At 35.8% G+C, this 14,707-nt stretch overlaps 1 protein-coding gene across 2 annotated transcripts; it reads right to left on the bottom strand.

The window, feature by feature from the left end:
• Positions 1 to 135: 135 nt before the first annotated feature.
• Positions 136 to 14,269, bottom strand: LOC114310337 (transcriptional corepressor SEUSS). 2 transcript variants are annotated; one of them, XR_003646090.2, is made up of 11 exons: positions 13,879 to 14,242; positions 11,882 to 13,379; positions 11,674 to 11,793; positions 11,431 to 11,479; positions 10,988 to 11,202; positions 10,828 to 10,896; positions 6,936 to 7,033; positions 4,296 to 4,389; positions 2,603 to 2,672; positions 457 to 1,577; positions 136 to 377 (listed from the first exon to the last, which is right to left on the bottom strand). XR_003646090.2 is itself a non-coding variant. In XM_028256295.2 (10 exons), the coding sequence occupies exons 2-10, from the start codon at positions 12,995 to 12,997 to the stop codon at positions 652 to 654; spliced, it is 2,757 nt and encodes a 918-aa protein (XP_028112096.1). In that variant the 5' UTR covers positions 12,998 to 13,379; positions 13,879 to 14,269; the 3' UTR covers positions 136 to 651. The 2 variants fall into 2 exon arrangements, 1 of the variants encoding a protein (XP_028112096.1); XM_028256295.2 differs by having other exon boundaries at positions 136 to 1,577; positions 13,879 to 14,269.
• Between the last annotated feature and the right edge of the window lie 438 nt (positions 14,270 to 14,707).

Below are 14,707 nucleotides of genomic sequence, written 5' to 3'. Positions count from 1 at the left end.
AATTCAAAACATTGACCCAGACCTTGGAATTTTTTGAATTTTTTTGTTCAAACAAAAAAAAGACCCTGGAATTTTGCTGCAAAACAATGCTGAATTCAAATGCAACTAAACAAGCATATTGAAAAAAGTAAGAAATTAAACCAATAAACATCAAAATTAAACCACTGAAAATCAACTCTAGGAGCTGTAGAAAGTTCTACATTAAACCTTTTACCAAACCAACCTTAGAATATATACACTCATGTTGAGAAAGAGAACAGGAAAGCGATACTCGCAAATACTCTAGTTTACAAATGGCTCAGAAGAAGGAACACAGGAGTAGATATCAAGAGAGCTCCACCACGCAATAAGTCACTTCCCGAATTCCCATTCCGAGGCTGTTAGTTGAAATATAAGCAGCTGTGTTGAATATTAAAATCAGGGAAAATAAAGTTAGAAGAAAATGAAAACACTTACGATGATATAATATATTTCAATGATAGAACACTACACTATATATTTCCCTTTTCCGAAATTAGCTCAGAGGGAAGCCCCGAAACCAATTCATCATACTGCTATATCTTCACTGGGCCAAAGGTATTCCACAGTTTCCCGTGCTGCTCAGGCAGCTGTTATCAAGGACCAGAATATCACTTGAATCCAAAGAACGTTTCATGGAGTTGATTTCCAATCAAATTGGGGATTATTGAACCCATTAACAGCTCCAAGACCACTAAGCAGCTGGTCCCCCAAAGCCTGTTGTTGATGATTCAAGTTTGGGTCCCGAGCCATTGTAGTCATGCCTACCCTTCCATTCATTGTCATGGAATTATTTCCCATAGCAGCTCGGATTCCATTAATCATGGCTGATTGACCAAGCCCGCTACCCATGTTCCCAAATCCTCCACCCCCAATTCCTGCATTGTTGTTGGCAATTCCATTACTCACCAGACCATTGCCACCATTAAGACCCATACTATTGCCTGTTGGCAATATTCCATTGACATTTTTCACGTCGTTCAGATGTGAAGACATAATCATTTCATGTATTATTTTCTGAACAGAACTCTGGGAATCATTTGGGTCGGCATCACCAGATAGAGCCGATTGTTGCATGGAGATATTTGGTGAATTTGCAGAACTCATATGAGCTCCTGCTGCTGCTAAGCCACCGTGTGAAGTTTGAGGAGCATTGTTAGATGAGGAAGGTGTTGGTGATTGGAATGGAGAAGAATTGAGTTGAGCTTGTGGTATCGTACTTGATGAACCAGGAGAGGGAATCGGCATAGTGCCGCTTCCTCCATAGAGACTATTTGCATTGTTCATAGGGTTTTGCTGTCTGGAGTTCATTGAGCTCTGATGGAGGAGCCCAACAATGGCGCTAGTGGAGGGAGTGTTCGATGCTGAGTTGAGAGAGTTATTTACACCATTGCTAGAAGCTGCATGCATCACGGTGTCCTGGATGGAGCTTTGATCATTGTTTGAGTTCTGAACCATTGTTTGCTGCTGTGGTGGTGGTTGTTGTTCCTCCATTTGTTGAGTTTGACCGCTAAACCCAGATGTAGCACTTGTCCTCCGAGGGAACTTGGCCAGGCTCTCTGAGAAGAAGACACGAGAAAAATGAGACACGGGTCTATTTCCATTTCTTTTCTTTTTTCACCCCTCAAAACAATTCAGCTTAAATGAAATAATACTCTCTGGAACTGTCCCAAGCACAAGGCATGAGCCATAAAAGTTGTCAAACCGGTTGTAACGAGCCAACATGTATAAGGATCAGCCAATCATCTACCATGATTGTTCTGCTTCCATAAATCACTCCAATACTTTGGTCACACCCTTGTTACTTATGTGTGGCATCAAGGGAAGCTAGCAACTGCTCAGTTCTCTCAAGGGCAAAAGTACACGCTCATGCAAATCTAGGGGGAATTGAAGATGGCTGAAGCACATAGGTTTGGACACATTTTGCCAATCAAAGGCAATTGCTTGCCTTTCTGAGTTGTCACTCTCTAAACATTTCATGTTTTCTTGAGTCTACAACTCATCGCCATACTAGTACTTTATCTTTTTCATTTTTTGTTTTGTTTTGGGATGAGTACACCATACTAGCATTGAACTACCAAAAGTAGTCATCCCAAAAACGATGAGAACAACAATTGTCTATGCAATTGAAAATTTGTCTAACAAACTTCAGTCTCCAAAAAAAATAAGCAGGCTAACAAATTCATCATTATGTTGTAAGTTGTAACCAACATCGTTTATTCCATGTAAAAGAAAATACCAAGAAATTGTTCAAGAACTCTCCTAGTGTACCCTCAAAGGTATTATTTTTTTAGCCAAAGTTGTTTCGTGACTTCTGTCAAAAATAAGGTTTCTGGCTCTCAAAAAAGAACAAAAACATCTAATATTATCCATATAATGTTTCTTTCTAAAGTGTATATTAGCCCTGCAACCCATTTATCTTGCACTAAACATCAGCTCAACTAAACCAAAGGTAAAACGAAGTGGCACAAATTTTCCAGTTCCAGTTCCAGTTCCATAATCTACTTTTCTAACATGCCTCTATCAGCCTTCGAAATTTACTAAAAATTGGGATCAGTTCTCATGAATAAAATGTCACACTTACCCATAGGCCCGGTCCTAGTTTCTCGGCTGTAATCAATCAAATCTTTCATGCTATTGACCACTTCAGATATCTGTAACATACCCAGAAAACAGAAAACTGAAGTTATCAATCAGGCAGCACACAACACTTAGAAACATTGTTTGGTAAGTGAAACCCAAGAATCATCATCTCATTTGACAAATCTTAATACAACATTCATTGGTCACTACAATGTCTAATTAAAAAGCAATAAAACCAAACATCAGATTAATGGGTTTGTTTAAAATGGCCTCTACAAGTTAAAACATTGGAGGCACAATTAAGAGTCTATGGTCATGAAATGTGCATACTTACAAAAGCACCCAATTTGGCAAAATAGTTTCCAACTTTTTTGCATACCGCTTCTGCAATTTTTGTTTTCAGCACAGTTAATCCTTGAACGTATTCCATACTGAAGTTTGGTGATGGAAAACTTCAACTAAGTGCTTTGATCAGACAGACAAATTCTACATTGAGTGAAGGTAAAACTCATGCATTGCAAAAGCATCATTTAGAGAGTTTTATATAGGATAGTCTATTTGGGCTAGTTCTTATCGAGTTCAGTTCACTACCTTAGATAATTTAGTTTTAGACTATAAGACTAAATTAATTAATGGGCTTGACCTATAGGATCCAATAGATTTGCTTTTTGGACTCAGTTCATTGGTCTGATTCAAATTTAGGTTTGGAACAACACTTTACACATTCAAATGCACACGGTTTTTTGGTTTTTGGAATTTTTTTCCAGTGCATTCTGATTAGAATGCATGGTTGCACGTGTTTTGATTTTTTTCTTATTAACCATGACCAGTGTGTGCACCATTCAAATGTGTGTCCTTTGATGCATGACTCCAATGCGTTTCCGGAGCAGAATCTTTGTGGTTATAGTTTCCTTATTTACCAAGGATTTCCTATTACAATATATTGTTGCTTTGACTTTTTGGTTGGGGTCCCAATAGCATACTGAGCATACATGATATATAAACATAACATTGTATCCTTATTGTATTTGTATCCTATATGTTTAGAACTTTTCATAACAATGTATGCGTATCCCATGTCATATCCATTATAAATAGAGTAATTGCTTAGACCTGCAGTAATTGCCACTTCAAGTGTTCAAAGAATCCACTGGAAAAGTATTTCAAGGGAGGGGGTGAAATAAGGTTGGGTGCAAGATAATAATGATCAGACAAGGATTCCTCAGTGCTCAACAGAGGGCACACCATGCAGTCAAAGTTGGCAGGGAGACAATACAGAATATAACTACATACATGAGAAACAAATAAATGTTTCCATTTTCAGTGACATTGAGGTGTCAAAGAATCAGCCTTCTTGGAAGGTACTGGAACAAGGTAGATTTTTTTCACAATAAACTTAGCAGCCGACCGAGGTGCAAAATTGCCCCTAACTTGATAACAAATCATCTAAATCAGACAACAGACATGGAAGGCAATGAATTGTATTCAGCAGAGTTGCGGAAATCAAACATTTTCAATACAAAACTACGCAGAATTGCTAACAGCAACAGCATGGTACATTTCAGAATATAAGGTTATATAAAAAAAAAAAATTAAATGTACCCTGCGACCAGGCAACTGTCAGGTACAGAAGACATTGCATTCAACCCCCGAGTTAAGGACCAAAGTGGAAAGAGAAGAACAAAATGCTTTACCTGAAGGCAGCGCACATATCTCTTTGTATAGCCTAAATCATTTACTAATGGAACTTCCAATGCTTTTGCCAACTGACGAGCAGATACAACAAACCTGAAACGGAATTAAATGTTAAAAAGTCTCAATAAATCAGACATGAAACACCATAAATGAGGCACAAGATGTTAATCACCCACTATACTAATTCATGCGTCATCCAATATCTACTAATTCACAGATCAACCAGATTGGGACCTCATTTCGATATTCAGAATATGGATGAACACTACACGAGAATTTGCAGTCCCCACTGGGAAGAGAGAGGTGGATTATGTGGGGGCGGACACCAAAAGTAACATGCACACCTTAAATGCTATAAAATTCTAATAGTTATGAATAGCATTATTCATTTATGACTAACTTCCCTCCAGCCACCTCACTTATCGTACTAATTGAGTGCAGAAATATGAGTCATTTGCATAATGAAAATAAAGTAAGCTTCAATTCGAGATGTAACATTCCACTTATCCAAAAATAAATAAAAAAGGAGAAGCAACATTCCATACCCTAGCGATTGACGCCAGGTAAAATGTAAATTACTAGCAACTTGTACAAAAACAGCATTTGCAACACTTTTTCCATCTTTCCGAAATTAGTGAATTTTGCATTTTTCCCTACTTAAATTTCATTACTACAATGATGACATGTGAGTTTTCCATATTTTCTCATTTTTGCCATTCAAGAAATTCATAATTATTTTACACCATGTTTTCTTTTGTAATTATTTTGTTTCACTTTTATCCTGCTTATCCAAAAGATCTACTTCTATGGCCCCGTTTGGTAGAGCTGTGGGAAAGTAATTATAACTTATAGCCTAACAGCTTATAGCTTATAGCCAAGGTTTTAAAAAGCGGCCGCAACCGTTACGTAATGCCGTTACGCAACGGTTTTGGTAGTTGCCGCCACCCGTTACATCCGCTTTTGCAGTATGATTGAGATTCACAGGTGTGTCGACTGTAACGGCTGCCGTAGCGGTCGTAACAGTACCGTAATAGTCGTAAACGGCCTGTTACGCACCGTTACGTAACAGTTCCAAACTGTTTCTTTCGAAAAAACACACAAAAAAGCTAAAAATGGTAGAAGAGGGATAGAGAGAAGTGGTAAGATAAAGAGAGAAGATGGAGGAGTAAGAGATAGAGAGAGAAGAGGGAAGATGAAGAACATATTATTGATTTGTTGAAACTGTAAAACCTATGCTATTCTATTCAGCTGCTATCACTCAACCATTTTGTTTATGTGTGTCTATCTATATATTGTTTGATGATAATAATAATAATAATAATAATAATAATAAATGTGGTCATTATCTATTTGGCTTGGTTAAAATATATATGTATATATATATATATATTTAGGCTCTTATTTATTCTCTTACTTTTGTCATTGTTTATTTTATATATAATAATTAATGATGGATTTTTTGTATAATATAAAGTCATCAATTATTAAAATAAAATGTAAAAAACTCAGTTTATAGTGATTTAAAAATATAAAATATATTGGATCATACTTAAAAATTTACAAAAATTGATCAATATTTATTTTAAACCCAATAAATATGATCATGGAAAAAAAATATGCGTATCGGTAAGCTTTTTTTAAATTGTGCTAAAAATAAAAAAATTCACTGTTCCGGTTACCGCAACCATTACACTACGACCTTTACACCCCGCGACCGCAACCGCTTTTCAGAATCTTGCTTATAGCTGTGAACATAAGCTGATTTTTGACTTATAAATTAAGCTTCTCCTCCCCCACTCAAAGAATAAGTTGATTTTTGACTTACAAAAAGCTATAACCTGTATTGTTAAGCTGAACCAAACACATCAAAATAGCTTAAATTAAGCTAAAAGCTGAAATAAGCTAGAAACAAACCCTACCAAACAGGGCCTATACCTTGATAAACAAATACTTTAGTTCCATTTCTACCATTTATGTTATCCAATAATAACTATTACATATTATTCATTTTCGATCTTCAGAATAGGTAACAACTGTACAGTCTGTATTTCTATTAATAGTATAGTTATTTTATACCATGTTTATTCTTCAACTTATATATCATAATTATGACATCATGTTGAGTTTTAAGAGACTGTATTCACCTTCTTCTCCACTGCATAAAACCAAGGCCAAATGCTTTACTGCAACGATATCTCCTTTCAGAATGTAACTATTATTTATGAAGTGGTACAATAATATTTTCCTAGTGCCATCATTTGGGATTTATTCTAGTCTTCGTCTAGGTATTACAATTTTCTTTTGACTTCTAGGTAACTAGCGTGCTACCCACACCTAGGCCAAAGAAGTCAAACCCATACTTCCTCCAAAAAGGCAACCATTTTCATCATAGTTAATTCAAGTTGTGAAGATCTTTGTCCAAAATTTAATATAGTATTGTGCAATTAAGTTAATTTATTAGTCTTTATTGTAATATACAATTATAAAAATGAAGTTTCTTGTAAACTTATACTAAAATAAAAAATATGAACTTCCCTTAGTCATTTTCAATACAGTAGAATTCAATAACCAAAGGAAATAACAGCTCCAAAGAAGAGGCATTTGTATGATATGAGGTAATACAGGGATAGAGAACTCACATATTACAGTTATTTTGTAACTCTGCCACTGACAAATTGGATGATGCATTCTGAGTAGCAGCCTGGTACTTTTGAGCGGCAGCCCCAAGCTGACTAACCTGCAGAGCACAATCTACAACAGTTAAAAATAAATTGCACAAGACAATAGGCAAGAATGGAATTCTCGTCCTGTCATATACTACACAACATCCAGCAGAAACATAAAACTTTAGTCTCTCAAAAGAATTACTTGTGCAGTTGTGTATCAAATACAAAAGAGGTGACCTAGACCACCCATGAAAGTAAACTAGGCCAGAGAAACTAAGTGCATCCAAATATAAGTTATAACTAGAAAGAAAATACCTAACCAAATTCTATAATCAGAAAGCCCCACATATATGAATGGAATCCAATCCAACAGGAAATCATAACCCAATAAATTAACTTAATTGCACAATGCTATATGAAATTTAATATACCTTCAAGCCCCCATTAAGTTGCTTTTAATAGAGCATTGTCCGAAATATAAAATTAATTAACTTAATTGCACAATGCTATATTAAACTTAATATACCTTCAAGCCCCAATCAAGTTGCTTTTTAATATAGCATTGTCCAAAATTTAATATATCGTTGATTTCATAAAACAAATTGAGGCCAAGTTTGGGAAGTGTAAAAAAAGCCAAAAAGTAACTAAAAAAGTTAAAAAGTTATCACTATTCACCAAAAGTCAAAAATTACGGCTGCACAACTCTCAATCCTAATTTTTCCCTACACACTAATTTATACAATTTTTTAATACACATTTTTCCATAAAAAGTCAAAAAGTTAACCCAAACATCCATATTTTTTCCCTCAACTTTTTAGTCCAAAAAGACAAAAAGTGCACTTATTTAGGACACCCCAAACAACCCCTGATATACACTTTCAATTTTAAAGCAACAGAAGCCAGCCACAGGGGATCAAGGTCCAAATGATTAAACTCTTGTTTACTTAGGCCCCGTTTGGTAGAGCTGTGGGAAAGTGATTATAACTTATAACCTAACAGCTTATAGCTGTGAACATAAGTTGATTTTTGACTTATAAATTAAGCTTCTCCTCCCCCACTCAAATAATAAGTTAACTTTTTACTTACAAAAAGTTATAAGTTGTATTGTTAAGCTGAACCAAACATATCAAAATAGCTTAAATTAAGCTATAAGCTGGAAATAAACCCTACCAAACAGGGCCTTAGACTAGCAGGGTTCAATATGCGGGGTGATGGTAAGAGCTATCTACACTCAGCATTGTGGTGCAGGTTCGATTCACCAGAATTATCTACACAAAAAGGCGGGGATGGCTGTCTAGCTTTACCTCCCCCAGGCCCTGCTGTAAGTGAGAGCTTTGCGCATAAGGTACAACATTTTTTTGGGGTAAATAACAGAGACTTCCCTTGAGGTTGGGAGAAATTACAGTGATTGCACATGCCACCCTTGAATTCCAAATTGCATAACATTTTGTCCCGCTCTGTTAGAAGACTTAGGCCAGGTTTGGCATCTACTAAATAATACAAAAAGTCAAAAAATCACTATCTTATTTAAATCACATCATCTTATTTAAATCACATCCCATCAAACCCAACCCAAACCAACCCATATAAGCCAATAAGTCAAAAAGTGCACTTTTTTAGAACATCCCAAACCAACCCTTACAATTTTTTAACTGTAATGCTATGTTTATAGATTTCTAATTTTTCCCTTACACTAACTATTCTTAACAATTTCAAATTGCATAAACATTTTGCCCCCACTCAGGTAGATGACTTGACAATTTTTTTTATTTGTAACACTATGTTATTTAATAGACGTCTAATTTTACCCTTACACTAATTACTCTTAAACAAATTTTAAACGGGTTAACGGATGAGACAAGAATACTTGTGTTGTCTATCCCTGACAACTGTTTTTTAGATATTATTTAATCAATTTAGTTGATTTTGATACAAAATAGTCTTTCGGAAGATAAAAACACAAGGATAAAAATGTAATTTAATAATCAAACTAAACACCATTAATATATCTGCTAATGGAAAGGAGGTGAGTGTAATTATGCCAAAACTGTGGCTCACTATATTTTCCCCAAAACTCAAGGATGGTTAGTGTAATTTACCTTTTTTTAATACTAGCTAGTGGCAGGTGTGATGCATGCTATAGGCACTAAATATATCCAATAAAAACACAAAATTGATATTAACATATACAAAATAGTTATTTAATATGAAGTAGACATGTATGTCTAATGTTATTACTGTAATTGACGGGCGACACAAAGGCAAAAGAGTAATATTTATCGATTCATAATTGTCGCAATTCTACAAGTACAGGTGAATACGCAAACTAAATCTTTGGTGCCTAATGAAGATGAATGTCTATCTCAATAGCATAGAAACAAATATGTCGCCCAAACACAAGAAGTCAGACACAGTGAAACAATCCTTAAAAAAGTAGGGCATGAACATATTCAAAAACATGATACAGTATATTTATAATGTACATCTTAATGTTTATGTTATTTGAGGAATATGTAGTATTACATTTGGTATATAAACATTTTGTCTTTTCAACTATGGAATAAGGAAATTGAAGCTCCACAAAATATCATGAATATAATGAATGTCCTTATTATTATTTTAATCTTTTATTATAATTTCCTTTACCTATATTAGATGTGTTCATTGCATATTTTGTGTCAATCATGTATATGATATCTTGTTTTAGAAATAAATTAATACACATTCAGGTCATTTGAGTCGCAAGGCCAATGATGTCAGAAATTGCTCCAACTAGTCAGCCTTAGGCCTCGTTTGGCAAGAGGCTATTTTAGCCAATTAGCCAAAAAATAAGCTATTTTAGTAACTTTTTGGCTTTTTACGAAAAGATGTGCAGAAAAGTAGAGAGGTGATGTGACAACTTTTAGTAACTTTTTGGCGTTTTGGCTAAAATAGCCACTCCCCAAACGAGGCCTAAATTAGCCAAAAAGCCAACAACCCATACCAAAAAGTCAAAGATTCTCTTTTCTCTCTACTTTTTGCACATTTTTTCGTAATTAGCCAAAAAGTCATCCCAAACATACAAGTTTTTTTGACATACCTTTTTAGCCAAATAGCCAAAAAGTTACTAAATTAGCCTGTTCCCAAACGAGGCCTTAGTATTAGTAGTCCAAAGGAAAGGTGGTGTTGGCAAGTAAATGAAAAGTGTCGTTTGAGCTTCCATAATTCTGAAAATTCACTTCCAAATTATTATGTCCAAGAAATTCTGGAAGCGTTTCATCAAGTGTCTGAGAAATGTCAATATTAGACATAACATAATGCAGCTACCCCCCCGCAAAAAAAAAAAGTGTCCATGTGAATAGGGTGTTTATAGTCAAACAACATCTTTGTAATTAAATGGAAAATTGTGAGCAAAATATAAGGACAAGTGAAATAGTTATGGGCTAACAAGGAAAATAAAAAATCCGTTTAATAGGAGAAAAAAGTGAAGTCATTTTTACTTATAGAATGTCTAGGGGTTGTTTTGGGAATCGGCTGTTTTAGTAGTTTCTGACTTCTTCGGAAAGGACGTGCAAAAAAGTAGAGAGCAGAGTTAACCTTTTTATAGTGGCTTTTTGTCTAAAACTTCATGTTTCCAAAATAGGTAACTATACTTTTTGGCTAAATCAGTAATTGTAAGTCGGTAACTAAAGAAGCAAAGAACAAAAATTTCCAACCAGTCCAATACCTTTTTTTTGATAAGTTAACCGTAAGTCCAATGCTTAGAAGCATGGTATATATATATATTGCAGGGAAAAGCCAAAAGAAAAAGAAAAAGAAAAAAAAAAAAAAAGGAGAGAGTAAACCAGTATGATGTCATTTTATAAACTGAATTTAAATCAATAACCTGAGGAATTAACAATCTTCGAGGGATGAGCTCTTCATGACGCCGAGCACAGAACTCCCAAGAGCATATCTAGCAGTGGAACAGAAGAAGGAACAGAAAAAAGTAAGTAACTGACGCATCTATAAGTTCAAAATTCTTGAAAACAACATCAATATGTAACCTTCAGGTCTGGAGAAAAAACTATCCGAAGTTGACCATCCCTGACAACACGAAGTTGGTCAAAAACGCTTTCCTGTATGGCTTTCGCATAGTCCAGGACAATTTGGCCAGAGGAGTTCTGATATTCCCGGGGCATATCAACATAAAGAAGTTCTTCCAAAGTTCCACTCTCATACTTGATTTTGAAAAGCCTTGGCAGAACCTCAGCAGTAGCCTCTGCAAATAAACAGATTTTAGATACTGGCAAAGAAATACAAAAATTAACAAAATGCCAAACATAAAGCAAGAAGTAAAAGGAGCACTGAGCTAAAAATCACAGTTGCAATGGATCTAAAAGCAATGGGGAAATATAAACAGAAGACCAATTTGAAGCATCTACAGGATGGGCTGCTACAATTGTTTCTATATGACAACACTTTCTAAAGCCCAGAAAACAAAACTTACCAAATCCACGGCCAGGTTTACGATTACATATTTCGCAGTGCCATACATCCTGCAGAATTGCAAAAAATAATTATTGTGTTTACACCAACGTTTATCATTGAAAGGCAATCTAAAAATCCAAAAGTTCACAAACTTCTAAAATAGTATTAAGCTGATATTCAAATTACCAACTAATATTTGGTTAACTAAGTAGGGTATCCCAAATATTAGCATAATTCTACCAGGGGTTCTCAATGAGCACACCTGTGGGAAAACTCCATTTGTTTGGCGCCCAATTCCATACATAGAAACACACCACTTCTTCTTTGCATTGGGAGCAAAGAATTCAACAACAAATTTTCTCCAAAACTCAATATTGTTGTCCTGCGTGAAAAGTTATCATAATCATAACATGAAATGGTAGCACAATATCTAATTGAGAGATAGATTCTTTTCAGGATGGAAATCCCACCTCAGGTCTGTGTTGCTGCTCATACATATAACGTGTCAGCCGCCGCGCACACGTCCCAGGTTCATATACCGGTTTTATTACAGGGGACCTCAGAGGCATATTTTGCGGTTGAAACGACGGTTGTGATTGGGATCGTTGTAGAGGAACAGCCTTCAAGGCAAGCTGTTGCTGCTGCTGCTGTTGTTGAATCTGCAAGAGTCTCTGCTGATTCATAAGATTAATCTGAGCAGCAGCAACTTGAGGAGACTGTCGGGACATGTGGAGAAATTGTTGCTGTTGCTGCTGTTGATGCAGAAATAATGACTGATCTGAGTGTTGGGTTTCCATCTTGATGGGTGCCAAGCTTCTCATGGCCTGGATTTGTTGGGGTTCCAGTTTTACAGGACCAAGATTTCTCAAAGAATGCAACTGCTGTGGAGGCTGTCCATGTTGATCATTGGTCACCTGTGGTTCCTGTTTCACGGAACCAACATTTCTCATAGAATGCAACTGCTGCGGAGGCTGTGCATGTTGATCATTGGTCACTTGTGTTTCAAGTTTGACAGGTCCAACACCACCTAATCCCCCCCGAATAGATTGATATTGCTGCTGTTGATGGTTGCTCTGAGCGGCAGAAAACTGTTGTAATGGTTGCTGATTATGTTGGAAGTTTTGAAGGTCGAGTTGTTGAGACTGTTGTTGATCTGGCAACATGTGGTTACCCGAAGGGTTTGGAAATTGCTGCCCCTGCACTTGACCCGACGAACCAGGGCTAACCATATTTGATGTTCCAAATGATGGAGGGGGAGTAAAACCCATTCCATTTCCAGCAGTGGCAATTGTATCAGACTCAGCTCCAGTATCAATAACTCCCCGTTGACTATTTCCAGGACCGGCAAGTCCAGAATTTGGACCTCCAGTTCCAAAAGACTGATGAAGGAGGGATGAAACATTGGACACATTGCCAAGCATATTTATGTTATTAAACTGAGTACGAGGTGATACAAGAGAGGGAAAAGCAGTCTGTGAAGACATTGCACCACCCTGACCAGCCAATAAACCAGAATTCGATCGCAGTAGAGAAGGTGGAACGGGCTGGGCACCACCAATTGGAGTGGATGGCCCAGATGGTACCATTTTTTTCCAAATCTTGTACAAACACTTATTCAAGCATAAACACTATCTAAAAGGACGTGAATTCCCACGGGATTCAAGTACAAAATAATTACACAACAAAACGCACGAAATTCTATTTCTTGATCAATCCAACAAGCGTAGACATTACAGACTCCTTATTGTGCACCAATAGATGGGAAAAGCCTTTGTGCCTGAGCATATGGTGTTGAATGTTACTAAACACAAGTCTGTTGTCAAAGAAAACCAAAAGCAAGCAACAGGATTTGATTGTGGACATCCTAGAATTGCCTTAACTCAGATAAAGGAACAATCTTCAGCTGGATTTCGGATGAATCTTTGCATAATTTGCCAGCTATTAGATAAACTTTACCCAGAACGCATTCTACAAGAAACAAACAAAAAAGGGGAGGAAAAAAAAAAGAAAGAAATCAAAAGAGAGCTCTTTTATCTTCCAATGCCTTCACAAAAGCGACCCAAAACCCTCAGAAGCATCAAAAGAACAACTCGAACAGAAACCAATCCAAAACTCCAAACTTCAAATACCCAACTCAAAAAAATCATCAAAATTGAACAGACAAACTGATAGGAATTCAAGAAATAACAACAAAAGAAGTAAACTTTACTATACTTCAAAGCTAAAATTTCAATATTTAGACTCCAAAACAAACAAATTCAGATGAAACAAACAGATTTTACAAAATAAAAACAAAACAAGCAGCTAAAAAGCGATAAAGAATCTCTCGATCGAGCCCTAAATCGTGCAATAGAAAGCACAATGGTCGATCCAGAACTTTAAAAAGTGAAAATCTGTGAAGCTTTGAACTTGAAAACACCAAACTCATAATAAAAACACTAAGAACAAGGCATGTGAGATAACGTACCAGAGCAAAAATTCAACAGTAGTGACTGAGTCTCTGCGAACTACGATCCAACAATACAGTCTACTACTCTCCTCATTCAACTTGGTCTCGTCTCTTGGCATTAAATATACACATATATTATATCTATATTTTTTCTAGGGTTTCTTCTTTGAATTAATCTTCGTTCAAAGTCTTTCTTAAATCACTAGAGAGGGGGGAAGAGAGAGAGAGAGTTTACTGTTCTTCGTTTTATATTTTAGAGAGAGAAAGTGAGAGGAGAGAGTGTTCTCTCATAGCGGACGTCAAAATTGCATTCGATCTGATTGATATTTTCTTCATTCCTTCTTCCCCTTTTCTTCTCTGATGAAATGTGAATCAATGAACTAAAAATCTTCTATCCTCATTCCATGTTATATCATGTCATACCATGTCATGTCATGTATGTATGTTTGTTTGTTTGTTCTATCACCATGCATATCATTATTGTATCACCATCCTCAATTACACCCCTAAAACATGAAAAATGCTTGGGAGCACTAATTAGTGCTCCACTAATTAAGTGGCAGTGGGTCTCGCCATTAATGATGTGATGTTTTAATCTTGGAGTTGTATTTTTTTTTTTTTTACTTTTTTAATGCATTAGTGCTATTAGTGGTGATATTTTTAATGGGATGAATCATTGTTGCTAAAACATATCTTCGCACCATCATTTTGATGAAAATGATTTGATAAAATTTATGGATTTGACTTTCATTTTTTTTTTCTTTTTTCTTTTTTTAAGTTGTCATTTTAATTTGTGAGAATATTTGAGCTTAATAGGTTTATTTTAGAAGTGATTCGATAATTTAAA

The sequence above is a fragment of the Camellia sinensis genome, chromosome 6, assembly GCF_055761805.1.
Source record: "Camellia sinensis isolate YWXY chromosome 6, ASM5576180v1, whole genome shotgun sequence".
Classification (NCBI taxonomy): Eukaryota; Viridiplantae; Streptophyta; class Magnoliopsida; order Ericales; family Theaceae; genus Camellia; species Camellia sinensis.
The sequence above is the reverse complement of the archived record's forward strand: the minus strand, read 5'-3'. Positions and strand labels throughout refer to the sequence as shown.

Bases quoted from the DNA above. Each gene is read 5' to 3' on its own strand.
- LOC114310337 (XM_028256295.2), bottom strand. From the start codon at position 12,997: ATGGTACCATCTGGGCCATCCACTCCAATTGGTGGTGCCCAGCCCGTT. The intron at 7,034-10,827 runs GTTATTGATTTA...TGTGCTCTGCAG, and splicing joins GAAGATTGTTAATTCCTCAG to GTTAGTCAGCTTGGGGCTGC. The intron at 1,578-2,602 runs GTAAGTGTGACA...TCTTCTTCTCAG, and splicing joins AACTAGGACCGGGCCTATGG to AGAGCCTGGCCAAGTTCCCT.